Here is a 15,821-nt window from a genome sequence, read left to right on the forward strand (position 1 = left end):
AAAAAAAAAGTGGAAAGTGTTCTCTGTTGGAGAGTGTGGCCTACAATAGTGCTTCCTGTGTCGATCTGTGCCCTCCTCCAATAAAGGAGATATCATTTAACATGAATGAAAAAGATAGACACATGGGAGTGCTGGTATAGGCCACATTCCCAGACATAAAATATTTCCCCTTAAAAAAAGGACCTAATTTTATGCAAGGTCATGCCTCTCAATCGTTGGATAAAGGGGTGAGGTCTAATTAAATATTCTCCTCTCTCCCTGATCCATCAGTTGAAGGCACAATTCTCTTTGCCCTGAGAAGCATTGTGTAGGCTTCAAGTGGAAGGATTAAGATCCCTCCCCTACCAAACAAAATTTAGCTATTGCCCAAGTCAAAGAAATGGAATCTAAGAGAGTGTTTGGAGAACACTAAAACCTAAGAGAGCATATTTGTAAACCCAAGGGGAAAATGAAAGATTCCATTTCTTTGACTGGAACTCGTGTATTAGCCAAATTTTTCCGACCCCCAACCCCAACACACACCTTTCGGCTTTAACCCCCACATATATATGTTTAAAGAGCATAATGGACTTCGCCTGGCCTATTAAAAATATCAAAGAGAGATGTCTCATTCTCCCACCATTCGATGACTATGCAGTTCAAACCTCAAACTCAAGCAGTCCCAAAAGAAAATTAAGGCTATATACATTACAGTGAAGCTTCAATGAACTGTGTTATGGTGACCTGCAATTAGGGTTCTACAATGGAGAATGTGGATTTACTTATAGTGGGACAAGTCCTCGCTGCCCAGTTCTCCAGGGACCCGGCCATTGTAGCTGCTTTTCTCTGGTTGCAGTTCCATGATTGCTTTGTTAGTGTAAGCACATCTATTGAGTTCAACCTAACTGTACATTTCGATAGAACAATCACCCAATAGCCTAGCTAATTGGATGAGGGTGGTAAGCAAGGTTTGTGTGCTTAGTATGGATTTTTTACCGAGAAGACTGCACCTCCAAACCTTAATGTTAGAGCTAGGATTCGACATCATCAATCAAGCAAAGGCCGATGTGGAGAGAACTTGCCCCGATGTAGTTTCTTGTGCTGATATGATCGCCAGGGCTGCACCAGATGCTCTTTTCTTGGTACAAATAAACTCTTGTTAAGCTCTTAAGCCTCGATAAACCATATACAAATAAACGATGTAGTACTCTTTAAACAATTGATTACAGATTGGATTGCACACATAATGCAGGCTGGAGGAAGAAGGTAAAATGTGCAAACATGGAGAAGGGATGGCATAGTCTCACTACAAGTGAAGCCAATGAAACATTTGATAAGAAAGGACTTAGCCCTACAAGACATGCATGGTTCTTCTCCTAGGTACCTACTCACTACTTGATCTCCATCTTTCCATATCCTTGACAATTTGCACTATATCCATCAATCACCATTATTTTTCATTATAGGTGCTCACACTGTGGGTGTCATACACACTGTTCAAAAGAGCAACCCAATGCATAAGGCTCCTGCTCTTGGAAGGGCAAGTGTACACAGCCTTACCCCTGCTTCGCAGTAGAGACTATTTCCAAGTTTTGAACCTATGACCAATTTGTTGCGATAATGCAACTTAACCTCCAAAATCATCTCTTCAATTTCAAGAATACAGGAAAGCCTGATCCAACCATGGATCCATTGCTAGCTTGTTACAGGCAGCAGTTGATGATAGGAAGGGGAATTCTGGAAATAGATCAAGAGTTAGTATTAAATCCTCAGACTAGGGACACAGTGATGTCTCTGGCTAGCTATGGTGAAGGTGGGAGCTGTGATCGAAAGGGAGGGAGATTAATTAATTCTGTTATTTCATTTGTTCCTGAAAAAGCAAAAAATGGAGATGCGGGGTATCGATCCCCGTACCTCTCGCATGCTAAGCGAGCGCTCTACCATCTGAGCTACATCCCCATACATTCTACTTTGTTTTATTTATTAGATATATTTGCAATTTATTGTCATTGCATTCTAAAGAGAAGCGTTTTGTTTACATGGCTTATTATGATAAACTTGTCATAGCAACCAACTATTATGAGCCATGTGGCAACTGTAACCATTGGATAGATATAAGTCTAGGTTTGGATTTGTTATATACAAATTTCAAAAACTAATACAAAGAGTCGATAAACAACAGGTGATCATACTTAACCCTACATCAACCCAGACAATAACACTCCCTTTTTTCAATCAAAAAGTGTTAATCTGCACAAGGATCACTGATAACACCAAAAACATTTCTGGTTGGACTGTTTCATTTATAACTGAGGGAAAGTGTATCTTACTTTATGCTAATTATATGATGACAGGCTAGTATCTTGAGGCAACAACCAAGAGTCTACTATACTTGATGAATCAAGCTAGGAAAAGAAGATGGGAGATAGACGAAATCTGGAGAGATGCAAGGAAGTTGGAACATCTCATGTCAGCTGATAGCACAAACTTATGGCCATGGAGCGCAACACCCTTTTTTTTTGAAATTGCAGATTTTTTGTTTAAACCAACGTTTTATTACAAAAGTAACAATGACCTAATTTCTCGATCAAAGCCTTAGCCCACAGGGCTATGAACTTAAAAACTCTAATTAGAGATCCTAATATCCTAATGAACACTTATATTAGTAATTAATAAATTTTCTTTCCTTCTAATAAAAAAGAAATACAAAAACTCGAAGACCGTTCTTGAGTCAGCATGCATTCTTTTATTTTTCATCCATCCCTACACCTCCCTGTTAGCCCTAGATATATTTTCCACTTGACTGATTCCCTTCTTTTTTTTTTTTTTTTTTTTGATGATGATGATACTTAACTTTTTGATAAAGGACCGACCTTACACTATGTTTGGTTGCAAGGGAAATTAAAAGGAGAGAGTAATGAAATGTAAAGTCTAAAATAAATTTAAAAAAAATAAATTTGTAATTATTACAAGTTTACAACTCATGATTATTTAACTAATGCCAAATCATTCGATATTTATTATAAAAATTCAGTTTAATTTGCATGTAAATCTCTTTGATTTAAAAAGTAAAATCAAAATTACATTACAAAGCATCATCACTGAATATGATAAGAAATTTAATTAGCTCATGGAGGAAGGTTCTTCTACACCCATGTACAACTTTGGGTGTCGAATAAGCGGTATGTAGGACCTTTAAAAGAGCAGTTCTATAGTGTTTTGGTAGAGGGATAGGATACCCATGTTAAATTTAGGCTTCAAGCTGGCCTCATGGAAAACTTTTAACCCTTAGTTTATACAATCATGTTAAATAAAAATTATCAAAATTTCTCCTTTAATTTTAAAAAATTTCACTTTCTTTCCCTTTAATTTACCATCGAACAAAACCTTAGGATCTACTTGTCCTAAAAATTTAACCCCATCGATCCATCTACCACACCAAATATTTGGGCTGTTCATGAAACCTAAGCCAAGATTTAAAAAAAAAAAAAAAAAAAAAAAAAAAGACATGAATGTCCATTTAATAACAAATGTACTTCAATGTGTCACATTGGAAGGGTGATGAAGCAATTTTTTTTTAAATGTCAGCACAAATTACCATTATTAAAGAAAAACATCTGTCCCTAGCCACCCATTTCCTAAAGCTTCCCGCCGTTCCTCCCATTCCTTCCCCCCCTCTTTAAGCAGACATTGGAAGGGTGACGGCTGATCTGTCCATGGTCCTTCAGTTTTTGTGTTGTTCTCATTCAATTATTCCTATTTCCATCAGCTGGTCTACATATCTACTTGCTCACCTTCGTTTTTTCATTATCTGATTTTGCTGATTCTGTTGATAATTTCTTCTAATCTGGGTAACCAAATGAACAGCTCCATTTAACGGATTCATTGATTCAAGAACTAGTTTAAAAACTGTGAATTAATTTAAAAACCGTCTTATGAATTATGATCGTTTGCTCACAAAACGAGATTTTTTTTTTTTTTTTTTTTTTTTTTAAAGAGTAAAATGATGGGAATGAGATGTCATATAAAGGAACATAACAGGGCCAAACGTCGTGCGATTAATATTATCAAAAAATGAGATTACACCTTATTACGTTTAAATTTAGGGGTGGTACATGAAATTTTTCCCATTTTAATCTATTTGCATAAAACCTGACCTACCATACTTGGCAGGGTTAGCAATGGGCAGAGTCACATCTCAATGCATATGAAATAAGCTTGCATTCAATTAACCATATATCTAAGCGTTACTACAACTCCCAGATAACTGAACTGGCATGTGTATGGAGAACTAGGAGCAAAGTCTTCCGAAAATCTGGTAAATTGTGATCACCCACCCAGAATGATCCACCATAAGGAGAATGGCATTTCAATAATGGAACTTAACACATTGGGAAGTATTAGATTACAAGCAACAAAGGTTCCACATGAGTGCTACACTACTCGGAAGGTAAAACACTAGCTGAAATCAAATAAAACTATTAATGCTTGCAGAGTTAAGAAAGCTAAGATAGAAGATAAACATAGTAGGTAAAAACTCTTCTCAATTCAATAGTCTGCAAATACCTATCCTCATTAGGAGAGAACTGCCATGCTTCCGTGAATCCCTCGAAAAACTCTCGATTCTACTCAACTACAGCCAGCAGTTCACCTGCTCGACAAAAGCAATGCCTTGAATCCGTTCCCAAATCCACCTGTGTGTCAGGGATGTAAATAACACCCCAGTTAGAAAGCAAGACAAGAAAATGTGAAACTATGGTGTCCAAAACATAATCACAAAGGCATTTCTGGTTCAGTATCAAATTTGTTTACCACTGATTATGGACATTGTACTTGGGACGGTTGAAACTCACCTAACTAAACATATTGGTAGCTCATTAATAAAAACACATCCAGATCTAGTGTTATCTTCCTAGAGATCCATATAGGATCCAAGAAACTGGGTTGTGCACAAAAGGAATTCTTTGGACTAAGATTTAACTCTAGCGACACCGTAGGTTCATTAAACAGGAGGACCAAATAGAGACAAGTATCTGACACAAGTTGTATTTCATATGGCATAGGCATGCAACTAGCCGACTCCAAGGGAAGTGAGTCTTCTATTTCTTGGGTCTCTCATCCCCTGTGCTCAGTAATCACATAGAACTCGAAATACAAGGATGAGGGGTAGAACCCTTTTGCAGTATAACACTACTCACCTCATATGCATTAATGTCTGATAGAAGAACCTGCCAAAAATGAAGAATCGTCTTTAGATCAAACAAACACCACAAAAACAAAATATATAAGCTTAAAAGAAAAAGAAGGGCCAGGTGTGTGGTTTGGGGGGAAGGGGGGGGAACAAATTCCCTGAATATCACAAGATGCTCCATTGCTTTGTTCAAGAATACTACTAATTTTCTCTCATTACTCAACCGCCTAAACTAGACCTGCTTTGATATATGTCCTCAAGCAAACAACCATGACAAAATCCCTCTCATGCTTGATTGTTTGATTATTACCTTTTTCCCAGCCTCCACATTGCTCACTTCAGTACCAACAGATAAAACCTGTTACAAAGAAGGATGTTAATTTTGCTGTTTCTATTTTATTGTTGAGTTTTTTTTTTTTTTTTGTGTGGGGGGGGTGGGTTTGGGGTTGATGTGGTCATGTGGTTGTTTTGTCTCACCTCACCCATTAGATAGCGCTCAAACTTGACGGCTGATTTAGGCAACAACACTCCACCAGCTGATTTCTGTACAGTATTTGACACCAATAACATAAGATTTTATAGGGATAAGAAGGAAAAAGGATTACTACTCAATTAAAGAGAATCCATTCCAATTTGTAAAACTTAATTTTTCCACTAATTAGTACTAGAAATTTTCATTGGGAAGTTCAAAATGTAGTGAATGCATCCAAAAACATGAAGAAAATAAGTAGGGGTGCAACCGAATTTGGTCTCAACTTTGAACCAAATCAGCCCAGCCTAGGCTTGGCTGTGCTCAGGCTCAATTTAGTTCAAAACTAATAAACCAGGCTTTTTTCGGGTCAAAACCTGACCCATTCCTTCTTTTTTTTACTTTTCCTCCGCTCAAAAAGGAGAAAAATAAGATCACAGGATTAATTACAAAAACCCCATTATAATAGGCTTCTCACATTCACATTGCCATCAGCAAGTTAACCAACCACAGGAAAACACAAATTACTCAAAACATAATCAGGGTTTCCCAAAAAGCAACCCACATGACCTCATTTCCCACAAGATCAGGATGGTGATCCATTAGAGAAAAATATTTTGCTGCCTTCTTAGCTAGGAGATCAGTAACCATATCAGCCTGGTAAATGGTAATAATTGTGAAAAATCTTCAAAGTGATGGATCTAGTGTAAGGCTCGATTGTGAGAAATCTTTCAGGCCTAACTAGGTGTATCCCCGAGAAATAAGATACACATAAAAGAAGGTGCATTCCCAAAAGAACTTGTTAGGATCCTTTGTATCTCTCAACCATGCCTTGCATCGGGCTTCATATAGGGAGGGCGGATGTGGCCAACCCAAATCATTGCATGTATAAAATTTTAGGACTCCAAAATGTCAAATGGCCCACCTGCTACAATGAACCTTACAGAACTGGTCCCTTTTTCAACAAAATTTCCAGCCTTTACCATAAGCCATACAGAACTTCATTTGCAGTGAAACTTGACACGCAATTTGGGGCAACTTTAAACACATTTTTATCTGGCTTTTTTTCTTCTTTTTCCTCGATCTTTAAACCACTAAGCAAAAAAAGGGTGTGCCCTTCTTACTAAAGCTGATCATCACCAAGAAGGCAATGACTGTAGAACTAGTCTGAAAGCAGTAACCAATACCTCAGTCTTAAGCTGCCAACCAGACGGTAATCCAAGTTTTGGTTTAATATTCTGATCCTCAGGAAGGAATTGAACAGAAGTAAGTTCGAAACAGAAGTTCGCCAATTCCTTTCCAGTAAGAAGTCTCAAATGACAGCATGAAAAGAGATTATTTCCAAAGCAAGTACCCTCTCAATAAGGAACTGCATTACAACAGAGATTCGATTATTTACCGTGAATCTCAGGCGCCACTGAGAGGGGGGTGTGAATCAGTGGTTCTAACAAATGTCTTGTAGTCTTGAATTAACAAGACAATAACGAAACTCACTTTCTAAAGTTTAGATTAGCCAGGGATCCCGTAATTACTAATCACACAAATAGCGAAATGTCTGCCTTACACCACAACGTGGCTGGGTCTACTAGACAAGGTTCACGGTATCAGGTTTCGACCCTTGGGGAGACCGAAATTTCGGTCGAAACCTAGGAAATTTCGAGAAAACTAGGAAATTGGTGGAAACTTAGGTTTCAACCCCCAAACAATGTTTTTTCTGCCTATTTTTTGTGTACATCATATTTTAGACATTTCCAACACATTCACATCATTAGTTTCATAAAAAGAACACATAAAGTCATACTTGTGTGGTGAACCAAAGGTTCAGTAATCATTACGCTGAGTTGTTGACTGAGATATGTCGTAGGTAAATGCATTTTAAAAAACAGGGGAAAAAAATGGTCACCGTGAATGCGTAGATCGGGTCTCCTCAGTAACATATAAAAAATTTACATAATTCTACTATATTACAAGTATATCCTATAAAAAAAGGATTTTTGGGGAAGTTGGAACTTACCTTTTTGGTCCAAGCTATCTTTCTTATATAGATGAAGCAAGAACACCCTTAGATTCAATTTTTTTAGGCAAAGAATGGACATCTCCACTGTTTTCCCAAGTTTCCCACTCCTAGGAGAAAAAACTAAGAGAGGGTCAAATTCTGCTAAAGAATGCTTGGGTTCCTTTTCAAACTAACTTATATAGGACCTAGTTCGACCCGAACCAGTTGGTTTGGTTGAAATTTCCTATGTTTCAATCGAATTTCATCAAAACATGTCGAAACATGGTCGAAACCTGTGACTTTTAAAAGTCACAGGACATATCATTTCAACCCTTGGGATACGGTTCGTAGGTTTCGACCGAGTTCTTGAACCATGCGACTAGACAATGTCCCACCATTCTGCACAACACACTTCAAATATATGTTCAAAATAAATACGAGACAATAACACCAAAATCTACGTGGTCCGGCCAAAGTGCCTACATCCAAAGAGGAATACCCGTAAAGGTTTCGTATTTCCTCAATACGCTATTCAAGTTTCAATTGCTACAACGACTCAGGAACACCAATACCTGCTTCAGTTCGTGCTACAACATGAACGAGAGCAGCAAACCCAATATTCAAATCCCACCCATTCAAATCAACTTAGGTTTCTCAACAGGAAATGACAACCTAGAATAAAAAAATATGGATTTGAAATTGTGTATTACCTCCCTGAGTGATACCGCAATCACTTTGCTATTTAGTCTAACACAATGTGCACGCACTCCAATGCTCAAACCAGCTTCATAACTAGAGCCTACATAGTTTTTTGTACACACCGCTCTCTGAAAGCAAAAAACTTCAAGTTTTCTCTGCACAGGGGAGTAGTGCTCGTTCTCTGGAGTGCGTAACAAAAAACGGCTCGTAAATCGGAGTTTGGATGACCAAGATATGGCCTTCCAAGGTTAAACAGTTCGAATAGGCAAGTTAATGTAGGATTAGATTTAACAAACCAAACTAGACCCAAACTGCTGGAAAATTTAAACCAAAGAACAACCAAATAACCCCCACAACAGTCCACAGCAGATTGGTATTAAACTGATATAACAGAGTATAATTCTGACAGATGAAAATCAACAGTTCAGGAATAATGTAATGAACACAGCCAAGGACTACTGTCGCAAACCACCAAATTAAGAGGCCAAACACTAGGTTATATGGTCAACAAATTTCAGCAAAAACAAAATCGAAACCAGAATTCAAATCTGGGCAGAATCCATTATCGGCCAGAACTGCAGATTACTCCACATGAGCTGAACCAGTGGTCTGATCAGCTTCAAAATTGGATCGAGTCCTCTTCTGAATGGTTCTAACAATCGACCAAAATCACAAGGCCATCGGGTGTCCAGAACTCCAAAACAGAATAGGCCGACCGAAGAGAAAAACAGAGACTCAGAACCCAGAAAAATTCCGCAGAAAGTTCAGTTCACTTACCTGTTCTGCTGGAGAAGATAACCCAATAAATAAAACCAAAAGTAATAGTAATCCACCCGGACTTCTCGCCACAGAGTGTCGACTGGATCAAACGCCAATCCCTTGTTCTGTGATCAGACACACAAAGAAACCATAGAAGCTAGCGGCAACAGCAACAAATAACTTTTCATAAAACATCAATCGTGGGCATGAGAGAGCCATTTCCTTTATTTATAATGATGGTGGTGGTTTACAAATAATAATAGCAACTCAAAAGTTGCTAAATCTGAGTTACTAAAAAACTACTTACATGTAGTTACTAAATTGAAATTGTAAACTAATGAAAAAGGAAACTAGATATAGACTGAAATTAGAAACTGCTTAAGACAGGAATTGTAAACTAATTATAGGACTAAAATTAGAAACTAAATAAGATCTAATATCCCCCATCACTAGCCCAAACTGAGGACTATTATAAGCCGCCAGATCTGGTCGACCCAGTCAGCCACTTGGGTCTACTCTTTTGGTCCTTCTTGTGTAAACCCTTGGTGCCTTCAGTACTGCATCACCTCTCCTCAACTTGAAAACATTCGTCTCCGACGAATGGACAAGGGACATGTAGCGTTCATATAAGTCGAAATCAAGCCTCTTGAAGTCATTAGCATGAATCCAAGTACAATCACTACGGGAACAACCCTTCCACTTGACAAGAAAAGTGTGATAACCAATGCCACGGCGGGATGTCTTGTAATTATCATCCAAAACGTCTTCAATAACTTCAGAAGTAGGTGGCTTCAGTTGGGGCAGCTTCAACATTTGTTCTGTGTCTCCATCATCCGAATGGTGCCCAACATAAAGGTGAAGATCAGCCACATTAAACACGTTGCTTATGGTCATATCATCAGACAACTCAAGTACATAAGCATTAGGTCCTATACGTTTCAGCACCTTATAGGGACCCATCTTCCGTGCATGTAGCTTGGTATTGACACCCGTCTGAAATTGTTTAGAATTTACTTGAATCATCACCATGTCCCCAGGTTTGAACTCCACATAACGCCAATGACGATCAGCAGAAGCCTTATACACCTCATTGTTCAAGGCAATATGTCGTCGGACGTTGGCATGCACCTCAATAATATGATATAAAAACTCATCAGCCTCAATACTAACTCGAGCTTGGGGTGGGAGTGACATAAGATCAATAGGTCGCTTAGGCTGAACTCCAAGCAAAATCTCAAAAAGAGTACGACCCATTGTCTTATTCACTGAGTTGTCGAAGGCAAATTCTGCAATATCAATAATGAAAGGCCATGTCTTCTCACAATCTCGAACTAAACATCTCAACAAGTTTCCCAAGCTATGATTCACCACCTCTGTCTGTCCGTCTGTCCGTCTATGGATGAAATACAGTTGAAAAATTCAGTTTTGTATTTTTCTTCAACCACAATGTCTTCCAAAAATAACTCATGAACTTAACATCACGGTCAGACACAATACTAGTTGGCAGTCCATGTAGTCGCACTACTTCCTTGAAGAAGAGCTTTGCAATCTGATAAGCATCAAAAGTCTTGCGACAAGGTATAAAATAAGCCATCTTAGAAAAACGATCCACAACCACCATAATGGAATCATATCATTCTCTAATAGGGGATAGTCCAAGAACAAAATCCGTGCTAACATAAAACCACGGTGCATGAGGAACAGGTAGTGAAGAGTATAAACCTGTGTTCTGTTTTCCCCATTTTGCCAACTGACATACACGGCATTTCTCGATCACATGATCGACATCCTTTGCAATGCATGGCCAATAATATCGATCCGTCACCTGTGCAAGGGTCTTATCCTTTCCAAAATGTCCTCCCAATCCTCCTCCATGTAACTCCCGTATAATGTGATGACGTAGGGAAGAGATTGGAATACAAAGCCGTGTGCCAAAGAGGTAGTGTCTCCAATAGCGTGAGCACTTGAACGACTGCATACAACTCCAGGTCATATGTCAAATAGCGCTTCTTGGCCTCATTCAGTTTCTCGCTATAGAAAGTGATGGGGTGTCCTCCTTGCATTAACACTCCCCCTAGCCCAACATGTGAAGCATCTGTAGCTACCTCGAATACTCTGTCAAAGTTTGGTACGCGTAGAATGGGTGCCTCTGTCATCTTTCTCTTCACAAGAGCGAAGGCTTTGATCGTTAAAGCTGTTCATTCAAACTTCCCCTTACTTTCCTTCACACATTCAGTGATGGGTGCCATAACTGTACTGAAATTCCAAATAAATCTCCTGTAAAAGGAAGCCAAACCATGGAAGCTACGGACTTCTATTAGTGTCTTAGGTATAGGCCAATCAGTGATGCTCTTGATCTTCTCCGAATCAACTTCAACCCCTTTTGATGACACTATAAATCCAAGGAATACAACCTTAGGCAGCATAAAGGAACACTTCTTGAGATTGATGTATAACTTCTCAGCACAGTACTCTCAAGACTTGCCTCAAGTGATCCATATACCCTTCTTGGTCCTTACTATATATCAAAATATCATCAAAGCAAACAACCAAAAAGAGACCAATGAAAGGACGAAGTACCTGTGTCATAACTCGCATGAAGGTGCTAGGTGCATTAGTCAGACCGAAAGGCATGACTTTCCACTCATATAAGCCATCATTGGTCTTGAAGGCGGTCTTCCACTCATCTCCAGAACGGATGCAAAACTGATGATAGCCACTCCTCAAATCTAATCTGGAAAAGACCTTTGCCTCGTACAATATATCTCTAACATATCATCTAGTCGTGGTATAAGGAACCTATACTTGACTGTTATCTTGTTGATAGCACGGCTGTCCACACAGATACGCCAAGAACCATCCTTCTTCGACGTGAGTAAATCTGGTACCGCACAAGGACTTAAACTCTCCTCAATGAAGCCCTTCTGTAATAACCCATCCACTTGTCATTTTAACTCGACATGTTCAATAGGGCTAAGTCTGTAAGCGGGAAGGTTGAGTAAAACCAAACCAGGTACCAAATCAATAGCATGTTGTATGTCTCGCATGGGAGGTAGCTCATCTAGGAGATCATCAGGGACAAAGTCAGAAAAATTAGAGAGGAGCTCTCTGATAGGTGCACTATGCGTTACCTCAGGTTGGGGAGTGACTTCCCGAGTAACAAGAGCCATAACCATTCCAGTCTCATGACTTGTGAGTAAGAATTGCTTACAGGGAATAGCTAGCAACTCCTTTGTGGGCATAGCTACTATCTTTTTCTCAATGTCAATGTCCTTCTGATTTGATCTTAGGGATCTCCGTTGCCGTATTTCAGCCGGCACATTTACCGGATAGTAAATTGTAGGAACACCCTTCCACATGAAGGTACACAGATTTTTCTTCCCTCCAACCATGGCATCATTGTCATACATCTAGAGACGACCAAGCTATACATATATGAGTTTTATTAGAATCACATCACACCAAACTTTCTCTTCATACCGGTAAAGTTTCAGAGGAACTGGGCACCTCTTGTTCACCCCCAAGGTAGTGCCATTCATCAGGGATACCTTATAAAGTTGAGGATGTGGGTCAGATTTCAAGGTTGCTTTCTTCACAAAGGCTTCACAGACAACGTTGACACAACTGCCACTATCAATGATAATCTAACAAGTATGCTCTCCTGACTTCATACGGCTATAGAATATGCAGTTACGTCGCCAATCCTCTCCTTTGGTTTTAACCACCAAAATGCGAGTAACAATATGAATTCCATGAGTGCCATCCTTATTAGGGTCTTCCATGTCATAGTCATATCCACCATCATCATCATCATCATCATCATCATCTAAAGGGTAAGGGTAAAGAGCTGACTCATCTTCCTCATTGAAGTCTTCAACCTCAGCTACTGCATTAACCCTCTGCTTATGTGGGCAAGACTTAACAAAGTGTCCTACCTCTTGGCAATGGAAACATTGTACCTTATTGTACCTTATTACTACCTGTCATGGGTGCCTTTCCTTTGTGATCAACCCATGGAGGAAAAGTAGACTTTGAGGGTGTTGAGCTACTAAGTTTAGTGGCTGAAAATTTTTTCTTGACCTCCCTAGCTTGAAAACCAAACCTTCTACCTGATTGTGCTATAAGCTCCTCTGCTCGTAGGGCCTTCTAGAAGCAATCCCCCACTGAGTACATATCAACCACACCAATCCCCCTCTTGATTTCAACTCGCAATCCCAGTCAAAACCGAGATAATAGTTGCCTTTCATTCTCCCTTATGCCTGTGCGAGAATAAAGTGCATCAAACCTGTTCATGTACTCTGCAATGGTCATAGTCCCTTGACGAAAAGAATTCAGCTGGTCTTATATGCAAGCTCAGAAGTTACATGGCAAGTATTTGTCAGATAACTCAAGCTTCATCTCCTACCAAGTGGTAGGCTCTCTACCACAGTCTTCCAACTCTCGTTCATTAGTCCACCACGGTCTTCCAACTCTCGTTCATTTGTCCTTCACCAATCACGAGCAGCCTCAACTAGCTTAGCACGAGTTAATTTCATCTTCCGTTCGCCAGGTAAGTCATAATAGTCAAAATAGTCATCCAAAACCACTACCCAATCATAGAACAGTTGGGGCTCATGTCTCTCATCAAACTCCTTCAAGTCAAGCTTAACCTTCTATGGGTCTCTGGAGTACCTCTGTTGTACAGGACGTTCAGTCTCAAAGTATCCCCTTATGTGTTCTTTAAAAGTAGGTTGCGATACAAGAACCCTCTGTGGTGCCCTCAAATTAGGGACAGGTCTCCTATCAGTCAACCAAACAGTTACATTCAATGGGGCTTCCACTTTGGGTGTTGTATGTGAATCACCGGTAGGTTGTTGTGGTTGGTTCTCCACAGCCAACAACCTTGCATTCAGTTTAGTCTGCAAAGCTTGTTGTTCAGCCTTCAGATAAGTTCTCATATTCTGTAGCAACTCCATAATAGAAGCTAGGGTGGGGGTGTTGTTCTCAGCCATGCTCTGATACTTCTTAATGTAGGACTAGATTCGAAAGCTCAAACTAGACCCAAACTATAGGAAAGTTCAAACCAAAGAACAACCAAATAACCCCCCACAACTATCCACAGCAGATTGGTATTAAACTGATATAACAGAGTATAATTCTGACAGATGAAAATCAACAGTTCAGGAATAATGTAATGAACTAATAGCCAAGGACTACTATTGCAAACCATCAAATTAAGAGGCCAAACACTAGGTAATATAGTCAACAGATTTGAACAAAAACAAAATTGAGACCAGAATTCAAATCTGGGCAGAATCCATTATCGGCCAGAACTGCAGATTACTCCACATGAGCTGAACCAGTGGTCTGATCAGCTTCAAAATTGGATCGAGTCCTCTTCTGAATGGTTCTAACAATCGACTAAAATCACAAGGTCATCAGATGACCAGAACTCCAAAACATAATAGGCCGACAGAAGAGAAAAATCGAGACTCAAAACCCAGAAAAATTCTGCAGCAAGTTCAATTTACTTTACCTGATCTGCTGAAGAAGATAACCCAATAAAGAAAACCAGAAGTAGTAGTAATCCACCCGGACTTCTCGCCGCAGAGTGTCGACTGGATCAAACACCAGTCCCTTGTTCTGTGATCAGACACAGAGAAACCATAGAAGCTAGTGGCAGCAAGTAACTTTTCATAAAACATCAATCGTGGGCATGAGAGAGCCCTTTCTTTTATTTATAATGATAGGGGTGGTTTACAAATAATAGCAAATCAGAAGTTGCTAAATCTGAGTTACTAAAAAACTACTTACATGTAGTTACTAAAACTGAAATTGTAAACTAAATGTAGTTACTAAAATTTCAATGTAGTTACTAAAACTGAAATTGTATACTAATGAAAAAGGAAACTAGATATAGACTGAAATTAGAAACTGCTTAAGACAGGAATTAGAAACTAATTATAGGACTAAAATTAGAAACTAAATAAGATCTAATATGCCCCATCACTAGCCCACATCATGGGCTATTATAAGCTGCCAGATCTGGTCGACCCAAGTTTTGGTCCTTGTGTAGACCCTTGGTGCCTTCGGTACTGCATCACAAGTGCAGGGGGCAAATCCGTAAATAAATGATCTTCTCGTGACATGGCACATGTAACGAGTCCATATATGCTCCTGATGATGAGCTAACGTCAACGCGCTTTTACAAAAAGGTGTGTCTTGCTTCAAACGATTGAATGGAATATTCTGAAGAATATTCTTCTATCAACCAACCAAATTACCCGAAAGGGTATCTAGCTTATAACTCCATCTTATGCCCAAATTGACCCAAACAAATTGCAAAAATGACCTTTGTGACCTAAGAATAAGAATTTAATTGTTTATGCTAAAAACATGGATAGAGAACATCCCAAAGTCGACCATCCTTCTTCAATCCTCTCTCAATTTGATTCTATTTTGTGCATCTGTACGAGAATCACCATAAATTCTTCGTATGAACTCAGAATGATGCGATTCAACTTGCATTGGAACCATGACTCGATGGTTTTCATTTTTTATGCAGACATCACAACCCAAAACTACCATTAAGCCTTCCAAAACTAGCTTTAAAGTGGACCCCACTGCGTGATCTTATGAAATCACAACTTTTGATGTATAAGGCCTTCATCTGCTGCTTCGTGCCTCTGCCAAATTTTGATGTACAAGGCCTTCATCTTCTTTTTTTTCTTTTTTTTTTCTTTTTTTTT

At 39.1% G+C, this 15,821-nt stretch overlaps 1 protein-coding gene and 1 non-coding gene across 4 annotated transcripts in view; both read right to left on the reverse strand.

Moving 5' to 3' along the window:
- Nucleotides 1-1,865: 1,865 nt before the first annotated feature.
- On the reverse strand, nucleotides 1,866-1,938 carry TRNAA-AGC. The gene has a single exon. It is a non-coding gene; the product is annotated as a tRNA-Ala (tRNA).
- A 2,384-nt stretch (nucleotides 1,939-4,322) lies between these two features.
- Nucleotides 4,323-15,821, reverse strand: part of LOC122068499 (10 kDa chaperonin 1, chloroplastic-like) — a 13,209-nt gene continuing 1,710 nt past the window's right edge. The window contains exons 4-7 of one of the 3 annotated variants that reach the window (XM_042632376.1): nucleotides 5,648-5,713; nucleotides 5,481-5,528; nucleotides 5,178-5,207; nucleotides 4,323-4,673 (exon numbers count right to left, since the gene is read on the reverse strand). In XM_042632376.1, coding sequence (XP_042488310.1) covers nucleotides 4,605-4,673; nucleotides 5,178-5,207; nucleotides 5,481-5,528; nucleotides 5,648-5,713 — 213 coding nt within the window. In that variant the 3' untranslated portion in view covers nucleotides 4,323-4,604. Of the gene's footprint in view, nucleotides 4,674-5,177; nucleotides 5,208-5,480; nucleotides 5,529-5,647; nucleotides 5,714-9,111; nucleotides 9,219-14,608; nucleotides 14,716-15,821 lie in introns of those variants that run through there. The other 2 variants (XM_042632375.1, XM_042632377.1) reach the window with 2 other exon arrangements.

The sequence above is a fragment of the Macadamia integrifolia genome, unplaced genomic scaffold (genome assembly GCF_013358625.1).
Source record: "Macadamia integrifolia cultivar HAES 741 unplaced genomic scaffold, SCU_Mint_v3 scaffold402, whole genome shotgun sequence".
Taxonomy (NCBI): domain Eukaryota; kingdom Viridiplantae; phylum Streptophyta; class Magnoliopsida; order Proteales; family Proteaceae; genus Macadamia; species Macadamia integrifolia.